Here is a 21,679-nt window from a genome sequence, read left to right as displayed (position 1 = left end):
AAAGATGATTACACCTGTTTGAGTGGTTAAAGGATGATTAGACCTGTTTGCATACTTTGCTCATTTTGTGATTAGTTGTTGAATTTCTACATTCTTAAAAATTGTTGGTTGATTTTTTAAATTTCATGATGACAGTGAAGTGTCAGTCAGTCGGTCGGTCAGTCGGTCGGTCGGTCAGTCGGTCAGTCGGTCAGGTGGTCAGCTGGTTGGTTGGCTGGCTGGCTGGCTGGCTGGCCAGCTAGTTGGTTAGTGGCTTTCCATTAGAGAAGTGTTGTGTTCTTCACCTCCTCCCCATCCATTATTTTACTGCCACATAACCTCAACCCAAACTCTAACCTCAACCCTAACACGAACCTCAACCCTAACACTAACCTTAACCCTAACACTAACCTCAACCCTAACTCTAACCTCAACCCTAACACTGACCTCAAACTTAACACTAACCTCAAACCTAACACTAATCTCAACCCTAACACTAACCTCAACCCTAACACTAATCTCAACCCTAACCTCAACCCTAACACTAACCTCAACCCTAACACAAACCTCAACCCTAACACTAACCTCAACCCGAACACTAACCTCAAACCTCAACTCTAACCTCAACCCTAACACTAACCTCAAACCTAACACTAATCTCAACCCTAACACTAATCTCAACCCTAACCTCAACCCTAACACTAATCTCAACCCTAACCTCAACCCTAACACTAACCTCAACCCTAACACAAACCTCAACCCTAACACTAACCTCAACCCGAACACTAACCTCAAACCTCAACTCTAACCTCAACCCTAACACTAACCTCAACCCTGATCCTAACCTCAACCCTAACTCTAACCTCAACCCTAATCTCAACACTAACACTAACCTTAACCCTAACACTAACCTCAACCCTAACACTAACCTTAACCCTAACACTAACCTCCAAAATAACACTAACCTCAAACCTAACACTAACCTCAACCCTAACCTCAATCCTAGCCCTAACCTCAAACCTAACACTGGCCTCAACCCTAACACTAACCTCAAGCCTAACACTAACCTCAACCCTAACACTAACCTCAACCCTAACACTAACCTCAACCCTAACCTCAACCCTAAACTCAAACCTAACACTAACCTTAACCCTGTCACTAACCTCAAACCTAACACTAACCTCAACCCTAACACTAACCTCAATCTAATTCTAACCTGAACCATAAAACCAAGTTTTAGCCCTCACAAAGCAGTCTGGACCCGTAAGGATCTCAATTTTGGTCCCCACAGTGACAAACGTGGTTGGCTGGCCTACTGGCTGGCTGGCTGGCTAGTTGGCTGGTTGGTTGGTTGGCTGGTTGTTTGGCTGGCTGAGTGGGTGGGTGGTTGGTTGGTTGGTTGGCTGGCTGGCTGGCTGGTTGGTGAGTTGGCTGGTTGGTTGGCTGGCTGGGTGGGTGGTTGGTTGGTTGGTTGGTTGGTTGGTTGTCTGTCTGGCTGGCTGGCTGGTTGGTTGGTTGATTGGTTGTCTAGTTGATTGGTGGCTTTCCATTAGAGAAGTGTTTTGTTCTTTACCTCCTCCTCATCCATTACTTTACTGCATCATCATTAATATATTAGCCTGTGTGTATACAGCTGTACATTTGCAGTGCTGGAAAGTAACTACATGACATTTTGTATTTAAATAAATTAGATGTTAATCCATTCACCACTTTTTAGAAGGATATATTGTACTTTTCATTACAACTACATGTTATACAGTTATAGTTACATTTAGTGCATTTTAATACCATACATTGATCATAAAGCAGAGCCTTTTGTTTTACAGTACCATGAGCCCCACCTCCTTCACATGCTTACTCTTAATGATCAGTAACAAGACAATGGTGCTTTTACAAAAGAAAATCATCCACATTTAACACTTCAGACCATCATTAATAACCCTGATGAGACGGACTGGCCTTCTGTTTTACCGCATTATTTAGAAAATGAATGTGGTTCCAACATTCTCGTGACCTAAATGCATACCAAGCCCTGTAGCATGAGTCACTACCCAACCCATCCAACCAATTAATACAATGTGATGACTGTGTACATGAGAGATTCAGGAGGGTGTTGTCAGTCAATGATAGCTGAGTGATGAGCAACAGAAACTACAATCCTTCACTTCACTGCTTCAGTTTGGTTCAAATTCAACTCGCAGCGTTTGTGAGTTTCTCGTCAGCATTTTAACATGTGAGTTTATAAGAGACATCCGACAAAGGTCCTTAGACCTGCAACACCCTCCCCATCAGACGAGCTCACCCTTCATCGAGACATCGAGACCCCCCATGTGTCCATTTCAGCGTATCTTAAATTCACTGCTATCACCACTAAATAAAGAAGTTTACAGGATTTATTTAATGCAATTGAAAAATCAGTCTTCATGAGAGTTTGCTTCAGTTTTTCAGAGACATATCCATCTAATCCCGCCACCCCCCAGACAGTGTGAGTGTGCCTGCAATCTTATTTGCATTTGTATGACCACACTACCTTTAGGTAGGTAGGTAGGTAGGTAGGTATTTACTTTATTAATCCCGGAGGGGAAATTTTTTTCGCTACAGCAGCATACAGAAGCAATAAAATAATAATAGAAATAATAGAATAAAATACTAGAATAGAATATAATAATAGAAAAGCAACAAAATAGCAGTAAATAGCAGTAAGAAATATAAATATAAAATGCACAGTTTATACAGTACATTATATATCTATATATATATATTATATACAACAAACCAAGAACACAGTCAACATATATATATGTGTATATATATATATACAGTACAGTATATATATTATATACAAACAAACCAAGAAACACAGTCAACAGTGTAATTGTACCATAATGGATTTTGCCAGAGGTGAGTTATTGTACAGTCTTATTGCGGTCGGCAGGAATGATCTCCTGTATCTGGAATGATCTCCTGTATCAGGAATGATCTCCTGTATCTGTCCTTGTGACAGCGGAGCTGGAGGAATCTTTAAGAGAAAGTGCTCCGCTGTCCCTGCAGCAGGTGGTGGAGAGGGTGGACAGGATTATCCAATATGGACAATAGTTTGTTCAGCGTCCTCCTCTCCACCACCTTTTCCAGGCTGTCCAGTTTGTAGCCGATGATGGAGCCGGCCTTCTTAACCAGTTTGTTAAGTCTGTTGGTGTCACCAGCTCCAATGCTGCTCCCCCAGCAGACCACAGCGAAGTACAGTTCACTGGCCACAACAGATGGTAGAACATCTCCAACATCTCGCTGCACACATTGAAAGATCGAAGTTACCTCAAGAAAAAGAGTCGACTCATCACCTTCTTGTAGACAGCGTTGATGTTGGTCTTCCAGTTCAGTCTGTTGTCATGGAGACACCAGGTACTTGTACTCCTCAACCATGTCCACCTCCTCTCCCAGAACTCTCAGCGGTTGTGGAGCCGTCGTTTTCCTCCTGAAGTCGACCACCATCTCTCTGGTCTTGGCCACGTTCAGGAGCAGGTGATTTCTACCAGCCCACTCCACAAAGTCCTCCACTACTGCCCTGTACTCCTCCTCCTGTCCATCCCTTATACATCCGACCACTGACTCCTCCTCCCGTCCATCCCTTATACATCCGACCACTGCAGAGTCATCAGAGAACTTCTGCAGATGTCTTGACTCTGAGTTGTACTGGAAGTCAGTTGTGTATAAGGTGAACAGGAAGGAGACAGAACAGTTCCCTGAGGAGCTCCAGTACCACTGACCACCGTATCAGACAGCACACTGCCCAGACGGACAAACTGTGGTCTGTGGTGAGGTAGTCAGTGATCCAGGAGACGGTGGACGTGTCCACCCCCCTCCACCCCCACCACCTGCAGCTTCTCACTCAGCAGCAGTGGTTGGATGGTGTTGAATGCACTGGAGAAATCAAAGAAAGTGATTCTCACAGAGTCACCGGTTCCATCCAGGTGAGACTGAGCTCGTTGCAGCAGGTAGATGATGGCATCGTCCACTCCCACACGAGGCTGGTACGTAAATTGCAGCGGGTCCAGAGAAGATTTCACCAGCGGTCTGAGGTGGGCCAAGACCAGCCTCTCCAGCACCTTCATCACATGAGATGTGAGGGCAACCGGTCGGTAGTCGTTGAGGCCAGATGGAGTCGTCTTCTTGGGGACAGGAACCAGGCAGGACGTCTTCCACAGCACCGGGACCTCCTCCTGCTTCAGGCTCAGGTTGAAGAGGTGTTGTAGGACCTCAGCCAGCTGGACGGTGCAGGTCTTCAGGACCACGGGGCTGATGCCGTCAGGTCCTGCAGCCTTGCGCTGGTGGATTCTCTCCAGCTGTCTCCTAACCTGGCCAGTAGTCACAGAGAGGGGGGTGAAGGGTGTGTGTGTGTGGGGGGGGGTCGAGGTGTTGTGTTTAAATGTGAATATATGTGTGTTTAAATGTGAATATAATTTGATCCATTCAAAGGTCCAGTTTCTGTCGTCTCGGTCCTTCAGGCTCAGGACTGGAGGAAGGTCAGGAGGAAAGTACCGTCACCGATCTGCATGCAGCTCGTGAGGAACTAAACCTGTGATACATAAACATTTAGGACTCTCAGCAGGATCCTGTATTACTCTGTGGTTTATGACATGACTATTCATTTGAACCAAACTGCCACCACAGCCAGTGTGAATATGTAGCATCCTTCCACTCATCTTAAATTCATCTGCATCATAACAGGAGATATCATATCATCTCACTGTGGAGACCTCCAGTATGGTTTTACATGAGTCCCATTGTGATCAACCACTTCTTTAACTGTCTGAATCACTGCCCTGAAAATCACAAGGAACTCCTCCTTTCTCAAACAGATTTCTCTGTTACTTTACAGGCCTTTTATCAACATGCCATGTGTCTCTGAATCCTGTGTGTTGTCTGGATGATGATATCTGATTCTCCACACTGTATCATAATGCATTCACCTGGTCACATCTCAGCAGACTGACATGAAGAGATGAACTGGGAGTGGATGGACTCTGTTGGTGTTCCACTAACCAGATGATATCAATGATACAACCTGGAGCTTCTGTGTGACTCGCTGCAGTGAACAGGAAGAGGAGGAGTCAGGTTTATTTAGACACGTGACCAAAGTGCTGCTCAACTTACAGCACATCAGATAAAGTAAATAAACAATGTAAAACCTCGGTCACAGATGAGCAGCCATCTAAACATCTGATCACATGAAGGTAAAGGTATGATAAGACGTTACAGAGGAGCTGTGGTGTTCAGAGATAAAACAGGATCACAGTGTTGTTGAAGATTTAGAAACAGTAGAAAAGAGTAGAAGGAAAATCACATGTTCACATGACCGTGTTTGTTTGAACACGTCTGTTAGCCGACGGCTTCTTCTACAATCAGAGAGAAAAAAACAAAAAAGCCTGAATCCTCGATTGATGTTTCATTCAGTGCCAGAACGTCACGTCTGAACCTGTTCGTCTTAATGAGTACCTGAGGATCAGAGATACACATGAACACACACACACACACACACACACACACACACACACACACACACACACACACACACACACACACACACACACACACACACACACACACACACACACACACACACACACAACCTCCTCAGCAGCAGTGTTTCCTTTCAGCTGGGTGATGGAGGTCTGTGCTACAGAGGACATTGTCGTCCATTCGGTGAGCAGCATTCCCATCATACCTGGCCGTCCTCTCAGTTAAAAGTAAATTCTTCATCCACCTGAGCTGCAGCCCTGCATGGGTGTGTGTGTGTGTGGGGGGGGGGGGGGTAGGGTAGTGCAGACTTTGTCATTCCAGCTATTGCATAGCTGTGTTATCTGCTAAATGGTACCCAGAGAGGCATGTGGAGCATGTGGAGGGAAGTTAACAGTGTGCAGCTGCTCCACTGAAACCACCTGCAGCACAGCCTCATTCATTCAGGACCTGAAGTGAGCCAAAGGTCATATACACCTGAGGTTAACTTCATACAGTCACATACACAGGACAAACGTGTTGGATTAATAATACAGACACATACAGAGGACAAACACAGAGTGGGTTAATGATACAGATGTCAACATATGAAGAACATTTTCTGTGAGACGTAAAACCACACGAGGACTTGAGTCACATGATCTCCAACCATAAAGATGACACAGACACACAGCAGGAAGTAAGAAACACAGAGGGGGACATGGAGACAGCAGTGATCCTGAGACAGGACACACAGAACACATCCTCAAGGTTTAAATGAACATTTCTGACTACAGGCTGCACCAGTGAAAATATAAACCAAGTGAATTTCCTGTGACACATGTGTACCTCTGCTTCCTCCTCTCTGGCGGTGAGGATGTGGAGAGTCGGTGGTGAGATGACTTCCTTCCACGCAGCGCGTCTTTAGAACATGGAAGCAATGGCACCAGGTTTCAGTCTAGTGGAAGAACCGTGAAGTTCATTTGCATTGACAGCAAGACTCCGTCTAAGGTGTTAACAGACAAACATAAGGTGTGTCTTCTATACACAACAGGCTTTGGATTATTTGATGACGCTGTTATAATAAAGCTGCTAGTACACCGACGATATCTGACAGGAACATCAGCTAAAGGAAGCTTCTGAGTGACCTATAGAGCAGCCTGAGTGTGGGCTTCACACATCTGCATGTCAGTGATCAAACAGCAGGTGTAGGAGGCTCCATGAGGCTGACATGGTGAGACATAATGTCGATGCCTGATATAGTAATGAAGTGGAAAATACATGCACTCATTCTAAGTGTTGTGATTCAGTTCATATAGTGACGGACAGAAATAAACTGCTCAGACGCCAACTGAACTATACTTGTCGGATTGAAGAAGTCTTTCTCCTGATCTACAGCCTGTGGTACACGACGTGTACCTACAACAGGTAAACGTCCCTTTTCATGGGACTGATTGTGGACGGTCTGACTTGTAACAGAAACCGAGACGAGCTGTGATACAGTCTCTGCTTGGTGTGTTTAACAAGGAATGTGGTGAAACTTCATTCTTAGCTCAGTGTTGTGCAGCGCAGACACACTTTAATGTGGATACACAACCTGCAGTAAGCACAGCCACATTCTGCTGTGACAAAGGAATGAATACATCTGAATATACCTTAAAAGACTTTCCAAACCTTCTCCCTGTTCCACAGCAGTGTTCACCGTCATCAACGTATCGTCTTCACTTCTGCACCACTATGAACTGAATACAGAACAACACGGTGCATTCATCAGAGACACTTCAATGTAGAGTATGGTTTGAACAGGTGCAGGTTGACCTTTGAATGTTGGGCTGTGACATTAGAACTTCTCATCCCACCACTGACATTGGTCAAGCCATTGGGCTTTCACTCCTCCTTTGATGGCAGATGAAGCACAGGAAGAACTGTGGAATAAAGTTATTTCCAGGTAGTCCAGGAGTGATAAACTTTCAGAAATAGTTTGTCGCTCTCACAGCACCCTGTGAATGTTTCTCTCAACGTGACATCATGCAGGTCACTTTAAAACACCTGTCAAGAAGTGTGATGTGATCAGACAGGCAAACAACCACAACCATACTCAAAGAAAATGATAAAGTTGAAACTCAGATCTCTCCAAACATGCAGCCAAACGAGGAAATATGTGTCAGGGCCCTTGTGCAATAATAAATGAGGCTGGTTGAGGAGCACGCCTGGTATCTGGATCAGCTCAGGTATTCTGCCCTGCAGCAACGCTGAGGAATGACCAAAGTGATAACAATCGCTTTGTTCACATCCAGACGTCACAGTCATCAAGAAGACGCTCATATAAGGAGGAAGATCAACCTCCCCTTCAGTGGGGGACAACTTGGGGTTGGCCTCCGCCATGAGGTCGGAGGAGATATGTGAGGGGTCGTGAGATTAAAAACACACACGAGTCTATTTTCTTCATCTTAAAATGCACTACAGGATCATTTCTTTCAGACTCCATCCACATGTTACCGTCCGTCCTGTCAATCCTTCGTTACCAAACGCACCTGCCGTCACATTTTCTGTGTTTTAGTACCAAAGGATCTTCTCATGACATCGCTGTAGTCTCAGAAAACGTAAAGTGGGCTGCGATTTCAAGCAGGTGAAACATCTATAATCAGTCTGAGTTTTAAGATGGCTGCCCCCTGCAGGTGAAAGAGTGAACTACAATCTGATTCTCTATCAAATCTGGGTGAAGTTTAATTAAAGAGTCCTATCCTGCCACAGACTGGCAGGTGAAGATACTCACCATTGCTGCACACACTCACCTCCACAAGACGACACTCACACACACAGAGAGAGAGAGAGATGATCCACAGAGGACTGTTGCTTTATTTAAAACAATGAGACGTAAAGGTGGACATACAGGTTGATAAAACACACAGTATGTTGGATGCTCGGTCCCACACAGAGAACTGTGTGAAACATTCGGAGACCCTGAGGAGCTGCTGATGAAGATGATGTCAACTGAGTTCAGAGGGCCAGCAGCTGGTCTTTCACCGGAGACATTAACTCTCCTCTTGTACAGGAAGTCAACCTCCGAGTGTCTCTGAAAACACATTAGGGTTCATTAGAAACTCCTTCATCATCACAGTTAGAGTTTGTTACCATGTTATGGTCCGTGTAATGTTCTGTCATGTTCCGTGTCGTGGTCCTTGTCGTGGTCCGTCATCTTCTGTTATGGCCCGTGTCATGGTCTGTCATGTTCTGTATCATGGTCTGTGATGGTCTGTGTCATGGTCTATCATGTTCCGTGTTATGGTCCGTGTCATGTTCTGTCATGGTCTGTTATGGTCCGTGTCATGTTCTGTCATGGTCTGTTATGGTCCGTGTCATGTTCCGTGTCATGTTCTGTTATGTTGCGTGTCGTGGTCTTTGTCGTGGTCCGTGTCATGTTCTGTCATGGTCTGTCATGTTCCGTGTCATGATCCGTGTCATGGTCTGACATGGTCCGTGTCATGTTCCGTGTCGTGGTCCTTGTCGTGGTCCGTGTCATGTTCTGTTATGGTCCATGTCATGGTCTGTTATGTTCCATGTCATGTTCTGTTATGTTCCGTATTATGGTCCATATCGTGGTCCATTATGGTCTGTGTCATGATCCTTGTCATGGTTCATATCGTGGTCCGTGTCATGTTCCGTGTCATGTTCTGTTATCGTCCATGTCATGGTCTGTTATGGTCCATGTCATGTTCCGTGTCATGGTCTGTTATGGTTTGTGTCATGTTCTTTGTCATGGTCCATATCATGTTCCATGTCATGATCCGTGTCATGGTCTGTCATGTTCTATTATGGTCCATGTCATGGTCTTTTATGGTCTGTTAAGTTCCGTGTCATGGCCCGTCATGTTCCGTGTCATGTTATGTCACGATCCGTGTCATGGTCAGTCATGTTCCGTGTCATGGTCCATGTCATGGTCGGTCATGTTCCGTGTCATGGTCCATGTCATGGTCGGTCATGTTCCGTGTCATGTTCTGTCATGTTCTGTCACGATCCGTGTCATGGTCTGTTATGGTCCGTGTTATGTTGTGTCATGGTACGTCATGTTCCGTATTATGGTCTGTCATGCTCTGTTATGATCCGTGTCACGTTCTGTGTCATGTTCCGTGTCATGGTCTATCATGGTACGTGTCATGTTCTGTATAATGGTCTGTTGTGGTCCGTGTCACGTTCTGTGTCATGGTCCATATCATGGTCTATTATGGTCTGTGTCATGGTCTGTCATGTTCCGTTTCATGTTCTGTCATGATCCGTATCATGGTCTGTGTCATGCTCTGTTATGGTTCGTGTCATGTTCTGTGTCACGTTCTTTGTCATGGTCCGTATTATGGTCCGTGTCATGGTCTGTCATGTTCTGTGTCATGGTCTGTTATGGTCAGTGTCATGTTCCTGCTGATTGACTGTAACAATCTATTCTTAATATCTTAATTTTGTCTAATAGATAGATAATTAACTGAACTGTGTGATCAGAAAACAGATCATGTTACTCAAATCACAGCAGGAAGGAAAGTAGAACTTTATTGGAACACACCAGACAGCTTTATGAAGGCTTTAATGACATAAAAAAAAAAAAAAAGAAGCTTTTTAAAATCATAAGATAGTAACAGTAAAGAGCAGCTCTAGGTTTGGTGTTCAACTCTGTTCAGTACATTTTACTGACGTCACAGATTTAGTCCACTTTGATCATAAACTCCCCCCTGAAGGCAGCTGTCCACTCTGATAATAAATCCATGATGTGATTTTTTTTTTAGGATGCCGTGAAGAAAACTAAAATATTCCATTCATGTTGAAAGTAAGTCAAGTATTTGAGTTTTACTTTGTGAAGCTGAAGTTCTTCCAGAGGCTGCTGATGGTGGGCTGGACTGCAGGCTTGTTCTCGTCACTGGAGGAGGAGGGTTTCCTTCCACAACCTACAGACTTCTTCCTCAGTCCGCTGGGCCTGGCGGGGCCCAGAGCTCGCACCTTCACCGCCTGACCAGGGCTGCTGGACTTCAGCTTGGACAGACCTGAAACCTGGACGATGGACGACCACATGAGGACAGAGGAACATGCCAACAGAGCTTTATGGTCACTGGTTCTGTACTTTTTGTGACGTCCTAAAGAGAGCGAGCAGACACAACCCCATAATCATCTATTTTAGAGTTATGATACTGAACTGCTTCTGCTACATGTGAAGAACACGGCTGTAAATGGCAGAACACGCAAAGAACACAGCTATGGATGGCAGAACCTGGCTGTAAATGGAAAAACATGCGGAGAACACGGCTGTAAATGGCTGCTCTTTTGGACAAAATGTGATTCATGTTGGCTGGAACACAAACTGACCTTTGACCTCAGTGTCCCTGGTTTCCTGTGTGCTTGCTGGGTGGGACTCTGCTCTGCTTCTGAATCTTTGCTTGAATTTATTTCCTGAGAATGAGTGACATGGGTAAGAACACAAAGCAAACCTCTGAAGATAAGTTGTGATGTAACCAAAGGGGGGGTGTGGTGGAGGTCTGTGTTACGTACGGATGCAGCGTCTTCCTGGTCGGAGGCGGGGCTGGCGGCGGGGGCGTCGTCTTCGTGGAGGGGCATGAGGCGAGGCTGGGACTGGGAGAAGTAAGCACTGTCCTGGGAGGGGGGGGAGTGTGGGGAGTCATCCCCGTCCTCTGATTTTCTGTCCAGGGAGGACGGTGGTGGGACAGATGAGTCCTCAGAGGGTCTGTGGGTCTTCACAGAGGAAGAGGAAGTCTTCTTGTACTGGAAGCGCTGAAGCGCCGGCAGGCCAGACGAAGACCTCGCTGTTCCTGACTGTTCGGAGGAGGAGGAGCTGCCTGACCAGTCGAACAGCCTGCGGCCATGACTGGCTGCACCGGGGGACGTGGTGCTGGAAGGCGTGGTGCTGGAAGGCGTGGTGCCGGAGGGCGTGGTGCTGGAAGGCGTGGTGCCGGAAGGCGTGGTGCCGGAGGGCGTGGTGCTGGAAGGCGTAGTGCCAGAGGACGTGGTGCTGGAGGACAGCGGTGGGCTCGGCGTTTCCACAGACGGGATGTTGGGACTGTCGCTGTCACGGGTCTGGGTTCTGGGTGGGGACCGGTCCGGAGGTACGTCCTCCTTACATCTCAGACCGACTGTTGAACTGCAGCTGCTGAAGAATCTACATGTGGGAATACAAAGAAGCAGCTGAAGACGACAGCAGCTTCTCTTCCTGCACACGGAAGCTGTGATTGACAGGAGCAGTTCAACATACAGAGAAACATGAACATTCATGCAGCTGATGCAAACAATGACATTTAGCTCTACTACAGAGATGGGAACTTTCGTGTTATCATACACGGAGTATTCTGTCACTGCCTGTGATGCTGGCCCTGGTCTCCATGGTAACACACTGCATGCCTGTGGATCAGTCAGTGATAAATATCAGACCTGCTGCAGGTGTCCGGGCCGCTCTGCTCAGCCTCCTGGTTTCTCCTCTGCAGCAGGGTGGCAAAGCGGTTACGAGGCCGGCTGGTCAATGTGGGCCGGTCCTGGTCCTGGTCTGACCTGGAGCGCTTCTGGCTGGAGGACGAGTACTGATGCAGCACATCCTGGTCTGAAACACTGCAGTCTACAGAAAGACACGCGGGAGATTCAGATGAAAGAGAAAAGCTGCAGATCCTGAAAATACATGAACTGATGAGATGTGAGGGTTAAAGGTCAAAGTTCAAGGTCATTGTGACCTCAGATCCTTCCATCCCGTTTTCCAATGAACACAATATCTCAAGGAACGGCTGGAGGGACTCATCATTAACTTTCACTTGGTACCAGCGATGAGCTGGTAAGAGGTCAAAGGTCACTGCTTAATTTCACCCTGGAGCCTGAAATGTTCCTATTGACCAACTTCACCACCTCAGTCAGTAATGTTGAGCTCTGAGATCAGGATGTAAATCATTAACAATTGGAAACTACAGATGCACTTAGAAATAAGATTATAACATCTTTTGTAGAAAGAATTGAAACAAATTTTATTTCATCATGAAATTTTAATATGATCAAACTCTCACAGTCCTTCTAATAAATTCCTCTTATTTGAATCTTACAGGGATTTTCTTTATGTCTCTTTCTTAGTTACCTTTAGTGTTTAAATATAATACAGTGAGGTGAAATTCATAGCAGAGTTTAATTCTTCTGTATGAGAGCAATGAAACGTTATTTTCATTTCTCATCAATAATATGCTGATTATTTTCTCGGAGTAAACTAATTTGTAAAATTATTTTGTTTATAAAAATTCAGAAGGTAGTGAGAAACATTAAAATGATCCAGAGCCCAAAGCAACAGCATCACATACATTTTTGTCTGACCACTACCGCTAAATTATTTTAAACTCCACCTCCCAGCATTTATTAAACCTCTAAAAACTCCCGACTATCAACCATGAATGTTTTCAAGTTTTTACCAGAAAAAGAAACAGAACCTCAGAACCCATGAAACCAACTGAAGCTGTTGAATGAATGTGGAGGAGTAAAAACAAGAAGTATGAAGAGAACAAAGTGGAAATACTTCAGTAAATTAGTACCTGAACTCAGTACTGAAGTAGAGTCCTTGAGTAAATGTTCTCGGATACTCTGAGCGACGTCAGCGGAGTGAACACTCACCCTCTCTGAGCCTCTTCACCTGCAGCTCTCTGCAGGGCAACCTGAGGCCCTGCAGGCCGACGACTCTCTCCTTCCCCCTGGTGGACGGAGGCCTGTCTGCAGGGGCCTTGAGGTGGGGGGGGCCGGCAGAGGGTGGTGTGAAGCCTCCGCTCCAGATGCTGGGCCCACTGGAGGCGGGGGAGGCGCTCCAGCTGCGACTGCGGGGTTTCCTCAGCTGAGAAGATATGAAAGTTGTTGGCACTTCATTTGAAAGTTCATGAAACCTGTAGCGGGCCGACGTGGTACCTGCTGACTGGGTTTGTCGGGGCAGAAGTCATCTATCCTCTCCATGGTGTTGATGTCCAGGTTTCCCAGGGCCATCTGCAGGCCTTTGTCATCTCCTAAATTACTGAATTCAACAGCATCAAGGAGAGAACACTGGGAGAGGAAGTGACCGTGACACCATAGCACAGAGTGAAAGAGGCTGCCCGAGGACAGGAGGATACAGTCCAGCGTAGCCGAGGGTGGCCGGGTCCAGGTGCTCCGGGTACGGGTTGAGGGGAACCACCTTCCTGCTGACGGGGTCGAACACCAGCTGGTAAAGGAAGGTGTTGTTGGCTCTGACGAATCCCTCCATGTATTGTTCAGGGACGACCAGATTCATCTTCAGGTACTGGCCCATCTTCCTGATCACCTGACGGGAAGACGGGAGATCATGAGAGCACTGCCAGGTCTGTGAACACTACCGCCCTCCTCTGGCCGTAGATGGTGCTCTGATGTGAAGCTATATCAATAAAGAGTTTATTTAATGCTATAGAGTGTAATAAGATATGTGTGAAAACAGGAACAGCTCATGAGAATGTGGACTTCATATCAGTTTAACTTTTAATTTCCATTATTTCTTCCTGTTCCAAAGTGGAAATTCATCTTTACGCACCATCATATCTCAAAGACAAACAGGACATTTTAAAGACATTATTTACACTGAGTTTGAAATAAAAATAATTCAGTTTTGGGTGTCAAATGACAGATACATGGGATTCTGAACAATATTGGTACACCCATTAACTACCAGTTTATGTGATGTAAGGCATGTGGGATTAATGTAAAACTTGTATATATCTAATAGTTTCCTGAAATGCTTCCTGACCCCCCCTCCCCCCACCTTGAGGATGTCGGGGTCCTTGGCGAGCCGCAGCAGCTTGCAGGCCTTGCCGAGGCCGATGCCGTGCAGCGAGGCCAGATAGTCGCAGCCGGAGAGGATGCACATGTAGCGGAACTTCTCCTCCGTGAACACGTTGCCCAGCGAGCGGCAGCGGCCCAAGTTCCTCTGATCCATCTCCAGCCCGTTGCCCTGCTTGTCCATCTTCAGGATCACCTGCAGGATGACAGAGACGGGTTTACTGCAGGTTAATATCACTTCGATTTTTACTGAACTTTATTTAAATCAAATTCGGCATATACAATAAAGACTACAAGAAGAATACAGTAGGAACAACATTATAATCAGAGTTATAATTATTTATTTATTTTTAACTACAAACCAGTAGCAACAACAGAAAACTGAGAAATAAAAAGAACAACAATGATAATTAAATGAAATGAAACAAAAACAAGCCAAAGAAAAAATAAGGAAAGAGGTCAGAGATCTCATCAGGAAGACATTTCTGGATGTGATTGTTGAGTCAACACTTGTTTAGTTTCCCTCATTTTAAAGCTTCATTCATGAAGACTAAGAAGAGCCGTCCGACATGAATGAATGTGCATCTGTGGATGGATCGTTCAGCCGTAATGATCAGGCTGTTATACAGCATCTCCCTTTTATGGTCTTGTAATCTAACTCCAAATTTGATATCATTAAATATTAATTTGGGTGTTTCAGAGTCTGACAACAAGCAGAGAACAGGATAGATGTGGTTTATTGTTTTAAAGTGAGTTTCCTTTGAGCTTTTGGTGAGACAGGCAGAGTGAGGTTCTGGTTCTGATCTCTTCAGGATAATCTTTTAAAAGATTTCTCCTTTTCAATGGAAGTGGGAAGAGTTCATGTTAATAGAACTAGTTGGAGAGAAAACGAGCGGTTTAAAATGACTTATTTCTTCACGGAGGTTCGTGAAGTCATATTTGTTATTATTTAACAAAGCTTTGCTGAAAATATCCTGCAGTTTGATTGATTTGAACCTTTCCGTATGTTTCACCAGGGCTGCGGGAGCAGAGCAGGACTGGTCTGAATATCAACACCAGCCCAAAGCCTGCTGGTCCAGAGGCAGCGTGAAGCCGGGTGGAGCACCATGTACCGTTTTGCAGCCGAACGCCAGCAGGTCCGAGTCCTCGGTGATGACCGCCTGGACCAGGCCACATTTAGAGAGGTAAGCCAGCTGGGCGTCGGCTTCATACGGAGCCACCACACAGTCCACCCCTCTGGCCCGGGCCACCTAAGTCGGGACACGCAGAGGACAACACGTCCTGGTCAGTTCTCATGGCAGCACATCAACATACATTCAAGCAACACGAAGAAGCAGAAGGATCAGACAGTTTCAACACTTTCACAGCTTTTAATACGACGAGAACCGCGTGCAACCTTCAGAAGAAGTTCTTCATTTCCATCTTCAACGTATGTGTAGAGTTTATGTGGTCACCTTGATGAGGTTGGAGGCCATGGCCGGGGTGATGTTCACGCAGCGGGTGAAGCAGTCTCTGGCCTCAGACAGTTTGCCCTCTCGCAGCAGCTGTCTGCCCTTCTGAAGGTTGGCCTCTCTGCGCCTGGAAGGAGTTTAAAACCTTTAAAACCAGATGAGGAGAGAAGACTAACCCATTCCTCTCTGCACCATCACACATCAACAACCAGCCCGGCCTGGTTTCTCTCGACACCAACGTTGCTTCACTGCGTTGGCAGTCGAGCGCAGCAGGTGGACGGTTTGGATGTGAGCAGAGACAACGCCGCCACAGTATGAAGACACAAATCATGTTAGTTTACAAAGTTAGAACGTTTCTACACACACGAGTGCATCAGGCGACTCTCCTTGTTGCACGAGAAGGTAACATGATGGAGAGTAAACTGCAGCCTCATCGCGCCGCTGCCTTCAAGTCCAGCTGTTCACACTAAAACACAAACCCACAAGGCTTCATTCTGTTTCTGTGTAGTTTTTGTGTGAGGTCCATCGTGTGTGTGTGTGTGTGTGTGTGTGTGTGTGTGTGTGTGTGTGTGTGTGTGTGTGTGAGAGAGTGAGTGTGAGTGAGTGACTGTGTAAGTGTGTGAGTGAGTGAGTGAGTGAGTGAGTGAGTGAGTGTGTGTAAGTGTGTGTGTGTGTGTGTGTGTGTGTGTGTGTGTGTGTGTGTGTGTGTGTGTGTGTGTGAGTGACTGTGTAAGTGTGTGAGTGAGTGAGTGAGTGTGTAAGTGTGTGTGTGTGTGTGTGTGTGAGTGACTGTGTAAGTGTGTGTGTAAGTATGCGAGTGTGTGTGTAAGTGAGCGAGTGTAAGTGTGAGTGAGTGTGTAAGTGTGTGAGTGAGAGTGTGAGTAAGTGTGAGTGTGTGAGAGTGAGTGTAAGTGTGAGTGTGTGAGAGTGAGTGTAAGTGTGTGAGTGAGTGAGAGAGTGTGTAAGTGAGTGAGTGTGAGAGTCAGTGTGTGAGTGAGAGTGTGTGTGTGTGTAAGTGTGAGTGAGTGAGTGTAAATGTGTGAGTGTGTGTGTGTGTGTGTGTGTGTGTGTGTGTGTGTGTGTCCTGTATAACTCACTCTCTGCGAGCCTTCTCCACCTCCTGCTTCGAAGGCAGATTGCGTCCATCAAACACCAGGATGGGTTTGACGCTGAAGGTCAGCAGCATCTCCACAAACTTCATGCAGTACCACACATACCTGAGAGGATCCATTCAAATGACAGTCAGCTCTGCGACTTGGATGTTATTCAAATCTGACACTTCTCAACATCTTTTCTTTCCATTCACTGAAAATACCCAAAGTGCTTACTGGTCCGTTGGTTCTCCTTTGGCGAGCTTCTCAGCGCAGGAGAAAGCTCCTTTGTGCAGCCAGCAGTACGTGTCCACGGCCACCGTTTGGCCTTTGTACTTTTTCACACTGACGGGCTCTGCTGCATCTTTGATGAACTGCAGCAGCCCATTGATTCCCATTTTAGCTGCGAGTCAGAAGCTGCACTGAATCTGAACCTGAAAGATGAAATGGTTGTAACAGGGTTTGAGTTAGTTCTCCATCACATCTCATAAACAGCTGTGAACTCACACAGTGGTGACTGACAGTTGGTGAACTCTTGATCATTTTCTGTCTACCTACATAAAACATGAGATTTTCACACAAAACCTAAAAGTAGATAAGGAAATCAATTATACCAATAAGATACAAATAGTACACCTGGTCAATTCTTTATAAGAACAATGATCCAATATTACAAATCTGTGACGAATAAAAGCAGTTTTAAAATCAGAGTCGGACACTTCAGTCGGTGGAAACCACCAGATTCATATTAGCTTATAACATCCTTCAGTTTAATAAGACAGAGCTGCAAACTCAAGAACATTTAATTATTTTAATACACAAATGAAACCTTTTGAGTTTAGAATACATCAAGTAAACAGAATGTTCTGATATACATAAGTTGTATTGAAATCCAATAAAAACTGTTTTAAGTTTGTTTCCTTTAACATAAATCAAGATATATTTTGTCACGAATGCAAAATTAATGTAATATTGCAGATTCTCTGAATTATATCAATACAAATTGATTTGGGGAGGGTTAATACATTTTGAATATCTATATTTCAAATGTATATTTTGAATATGCGATTATAGCCTTTATCTGAATGAGCTAGTTTGTCATTTGAAGCAGGAGAGGCTCCGAGCTGTAACACCTCACTGCAGGTTCAACATCTGGCTTTCTGAAGCATTTGATGCTTTATAGGTCTTTAGTGGCAGTGACTGCTGAAGACCACTGAACACCTGAGGATGCAGCTCTGGAGATACAACCATGACATCATGTTTACAGAAGAAAGCAAAGAAATCTGCACATTGTAAAACAGAATAGACTCCGTACCTTAGTTTAATCAGTCTGTGAAACTCCAACTACCAGAGCTATATTTTATGTGTAGCTATTATTATAGATTCATGTTATGCTCTGGGCTGTAACACCTCACTGCAGGTTCAACATCTGGGGGAGGGGAGAGGAGGTGGACATGGTGGAGTACAAGTACCTGGTGTCTCCATGACAACAGACTGAACTGGAAGACCAACATCAACGCTGTCTACAAGAAGGTGATGAGTCGACTCTTTTTCTTGAGGAAACTTTGATCCTTCAACGTGTGCAGCGAGATGTTGGAGATGTTCTACCATCTGTTGTGGCCAGTGAACTGTACTTCTAGTAGTCTGCTGAGGGGGAGAGTGGGAGTGGGAGGGGGGGCAGCATTGGAGCTGGTGACACCAACAGACTTAACAAACTGGTTAAGAAGGCCGGCTCCATCATCAGCTACAAACTGGACAGTCTGGAAAAGGTGGTGGAGAGGAGGACGCTGAACAAACTATTATCCATATTGGATAATCCTGACCACCCTCTCCACCTGCTGCAGGGACAGAGGAGGACGTTCTTCAAAAGACTCCTCCAGCTGCTGTCATAAGGACAGATACAGGAGATCATTCCTGATACAGGAGATCATTCCTGATACGGGAGATCATTCCAGATCCGGGAGATCATTCCTGATCCGGGAGATCATTCCAGATACGGGAGATCATTCCAGATACGGGAGATCATTCCAGATACGGGAGATCATTCCTGATACGGGAGATCATTCCAGATACGGGAGATCATTCATGATACGGGAGATCATTCCTGATACGGGAGATCATTCCTGATACAGGAGATCATTCCAGATACCGGAGATCATTCCCGATACAGGAGATCATTCCAGATACCGGAGATCATTCCAGATACCGGAGATCATTACAGATACCGGAGATCATTCCAGATACAGAAGATCATTCCAGATACAGGAGATCATTCCTGATACGGGAGATCATTCCTGATATATATAATATATATTATATATATATTATATATATAAATATATACTGTACTGTATATACCGTGCATTTTATATTTAGTATTTTTTTACTGCTATTTTATTGCTTTTCTATTGTTCTATTATTATCTTATTGCTTCTGTATGCTGCTGTAGCGAAATAATTTCCCCTCTGGGATTAATAAAGTACCTACCTAATAAAGTACCTACCTACCTATGCATGTTTTTTCCATGTTTATTTGATAGTAAATATAGCGTTGAGAGTATAAACTCATTGCTTTCCTCTCCTTTTATGATGGTCAACAGTCTCATCCTGATTTAAAATTCAGATTCTAGTGAACTGATCAACTTCGAATTTAGGCCGAATTTAGCACAAAACCTAAAACATGAGTAAAAGTGAGCAGGACGTGTTTAAAATCCTGTTTCAGTTTGTTAAAAACTTTGTCCAACATTGAATTAGACGTTTTTAATGCGGTGAGTTGTTAGATACCGAGAACAACCCGTTTCTTTCCGGTGAAGGACTCGTTGCTTCTTACAAACAGACAAAGTAGAAATAAATAATCAAACCGGTGTTTCTCATCAGCTTGTCTGTTCGTTACAAACTGAACCGTTTCTTCGCTCACAACAACAACAACATGTCCAGTTCGTCTGACCGGACAACACAACAAACGACCTCTCGGATTCAACTGGTGTCCAACTCACCTTCTCGGTGCTGACGGGATGGCGGAGCCGCAGGCTGCGGACACGTCGAACCGATTTAGTTTTAGCGGCAAAAAGGGGGATTCAGGAAGAGCTGCTGCTATTGGCCGGAATTACCGGAAGTAAAAAGGAGTGCGCTTCAAATCCTCACCTGGACAGCTCTTTGACACGGATCCCAAAGAAGACGAAGAGTTTAACATGGACATGTCGTTGCTGTAAGGACCGGTTTCTTGTTGACTCTGGAACAGGTCCGTGTCAGCCTTACCTGTGAGCTACACGAGCCTGGCTGTGTGATCACCATCGAACAGATTCAGCGACATTTCCCTGCCGCCCCACTGAGCAGCCCTCAACCCGCCCCCACCTCTCTGAAATGCGGTACCCCGCGGTAGAAAGTAAACGTACCCTAACCTTCTTTATAGCGCGGATTGACACTGCAGCCAAGCAGTGTAAAAAAAACAGTCACTATTTAATGACTCTGGCTTTTTCAACAATGTAATCTCAGCATTGGTGCTTTATTATGTATTGATTGATTGATTGATTAATTGATTAAGTGATTGATTGATTGATTGATTGTCACACACTATCAATTTAGGTGATTTTAGAGACCTCGGTGGCTTTGATGGTATAAACACAAACACAGAAAAAATACATGAAAACAATTACATTTAACTGCCCTGGTCGACAACTTCAGCTATCTCTGCATTGTCTCACTCCCTAGAGGACCATCTCACTCCTCAGAAGTCCGTCTCACTCCCTAGAGGACCGTCTCACTCCTCAGAAGACCGTCTCACTCCCTAGAGGACCGTCTCACTCCTCAGAAGTCCGTCTCACCCCACAGAGGACCGTCTCACCCCACAGAGGACCATCTCACTCCTCAGAGGACCGTCTCACTCCACAGAGGACCGTCTCACCCCACAGAGGACCGTCTCACTCCACTGAAGTCCGCCTCACTCCCTAGAGGACCGTCTCACTCCCAAATTACAGTAATACATTCACTCAACTCATCAATATTCAAATTTACACTAAAATGAACTTGGTATAAAATTACCTGCAAAACAACAACTATATCATCATCATTCTCATTGTGTGTTATAAAATCATTTCAAATGTATTTAAACCATTTTAGTCATTTTTCACATTGAATAATCTTTGAATAAATCTTTAAACACACTTCTCCCACAACCCAATATGTTTGTATTCATCATTTTATTTTTTTCCATGACAAGCAGGTGTGTCTTGTCATAATAAATTATGTGGATTTCTTTATTACATTAAGTTAATAAATGAGCATAGTTAATTGAGTATTTCTTGAAGTTAAAAGATCATATTGGTCATTGAAGCTCACAGAATCTAATGAAAGATTTTCCTGCAAAAAATTAAGAAAGGACAATGATACTGACTGCATTTTCTGTGGAATTAATATTGAAACTACCACACACTTATTCTGGAACTGCCCCTATACCATTATATTTTGAAGGGACTTTATCCATTATATTCATCGTAACATTTCTGTATGTACTTTTTGTTTTTTATGATATCAGCGGGTCAGAGCAAAAGCAATCGTACATCATACATCCTTAGATAATATTGGCAGAATTCCATTTTCACAAAAGTAAATTTTACACAAAAAAACCCTCTTTAAATATTTCTCTAAATGAAATGCCACAATATGTACAAACCATCCAACCCCAAAGCCCGAAATACTCTTAATATATGTAACCTTTTTAATTGTTTATCTATAAATTAATGCATTTTTTTCTCTTTTATTTTAGCATTTATTTATCTCATTTACCCCTAGCAGATCTAATTGTTCGTGAATTTATATTATGTATGTATATTTTCTGTTTGCACTGAGACGTGCAATCGTTTGTTAAAAA

At 44.6% G+C, this 21,679-nt stretch overlaps 1 protein-coding gene across 1 annotated transcript; it reads right to left on the bottom strand.

Moving 5' to 3' along the window:
- Window positions 1-8,331: 8,331 nt before the first annotated feature.
- exo1 (exonuclease 1) lies at window positions 8,332-19,864 on the bottom strand. Its single transcript, XM_069722444.1, has 14 exons — window positions 19,806-19,864; window positions 17,048-17,244; window positions 16,817-16,936; window positions 15,723-15,846; window positions 15,381-15,518; window positions 14,252-14,464; window positions 13,593-13,780; window positions 13,393-13,495; window positions 13,108-13,321; window positions 11,899-12,079; window positions 11,005-11,629; window positions 10,822-10,905; window positions 10,313-10,509; window positions 8,332-8,548 (listed from the first exon to the last, which is right to left on the bottom strand). The coding sequence occupies exons 2-14, from the start codon at window positions 17,206-17,208 to the stop codon at window positions 8,473-8,475; spliced, it is 2,424 nt and encodes an 807-aa protein (XP_069578545.1). The 5' UTR covers window positions 17,209-17,244; window positions 19,806-19,864; the 3' UTR covers window positions 8,332-8,472.
- Window positions 19,865-21,679: the final 1,815 nt, after the last annotated feature.

This window comes from Brachyistius frenatus, unplaced genomic scaffold, assembly GCF_029030835.1.
Source record: "Brachyistius frenatus isolate BFR_SWC_R1_liver_20210118 unplaced genomic scaffold, ASM2903083v1 Contig_292, whole genome shotgun sequence".
Taxonomy (NCBI): Eukaryota; Metazoa; Chordata; class Actinopteri; family Embiotocidae; genus Brachyistius; species Brachyistius frenatus.
Note: the sequence above shows the minus strand (reverse complement) of the source record. Positions and strands in the feature narration are given on the sequence as shown.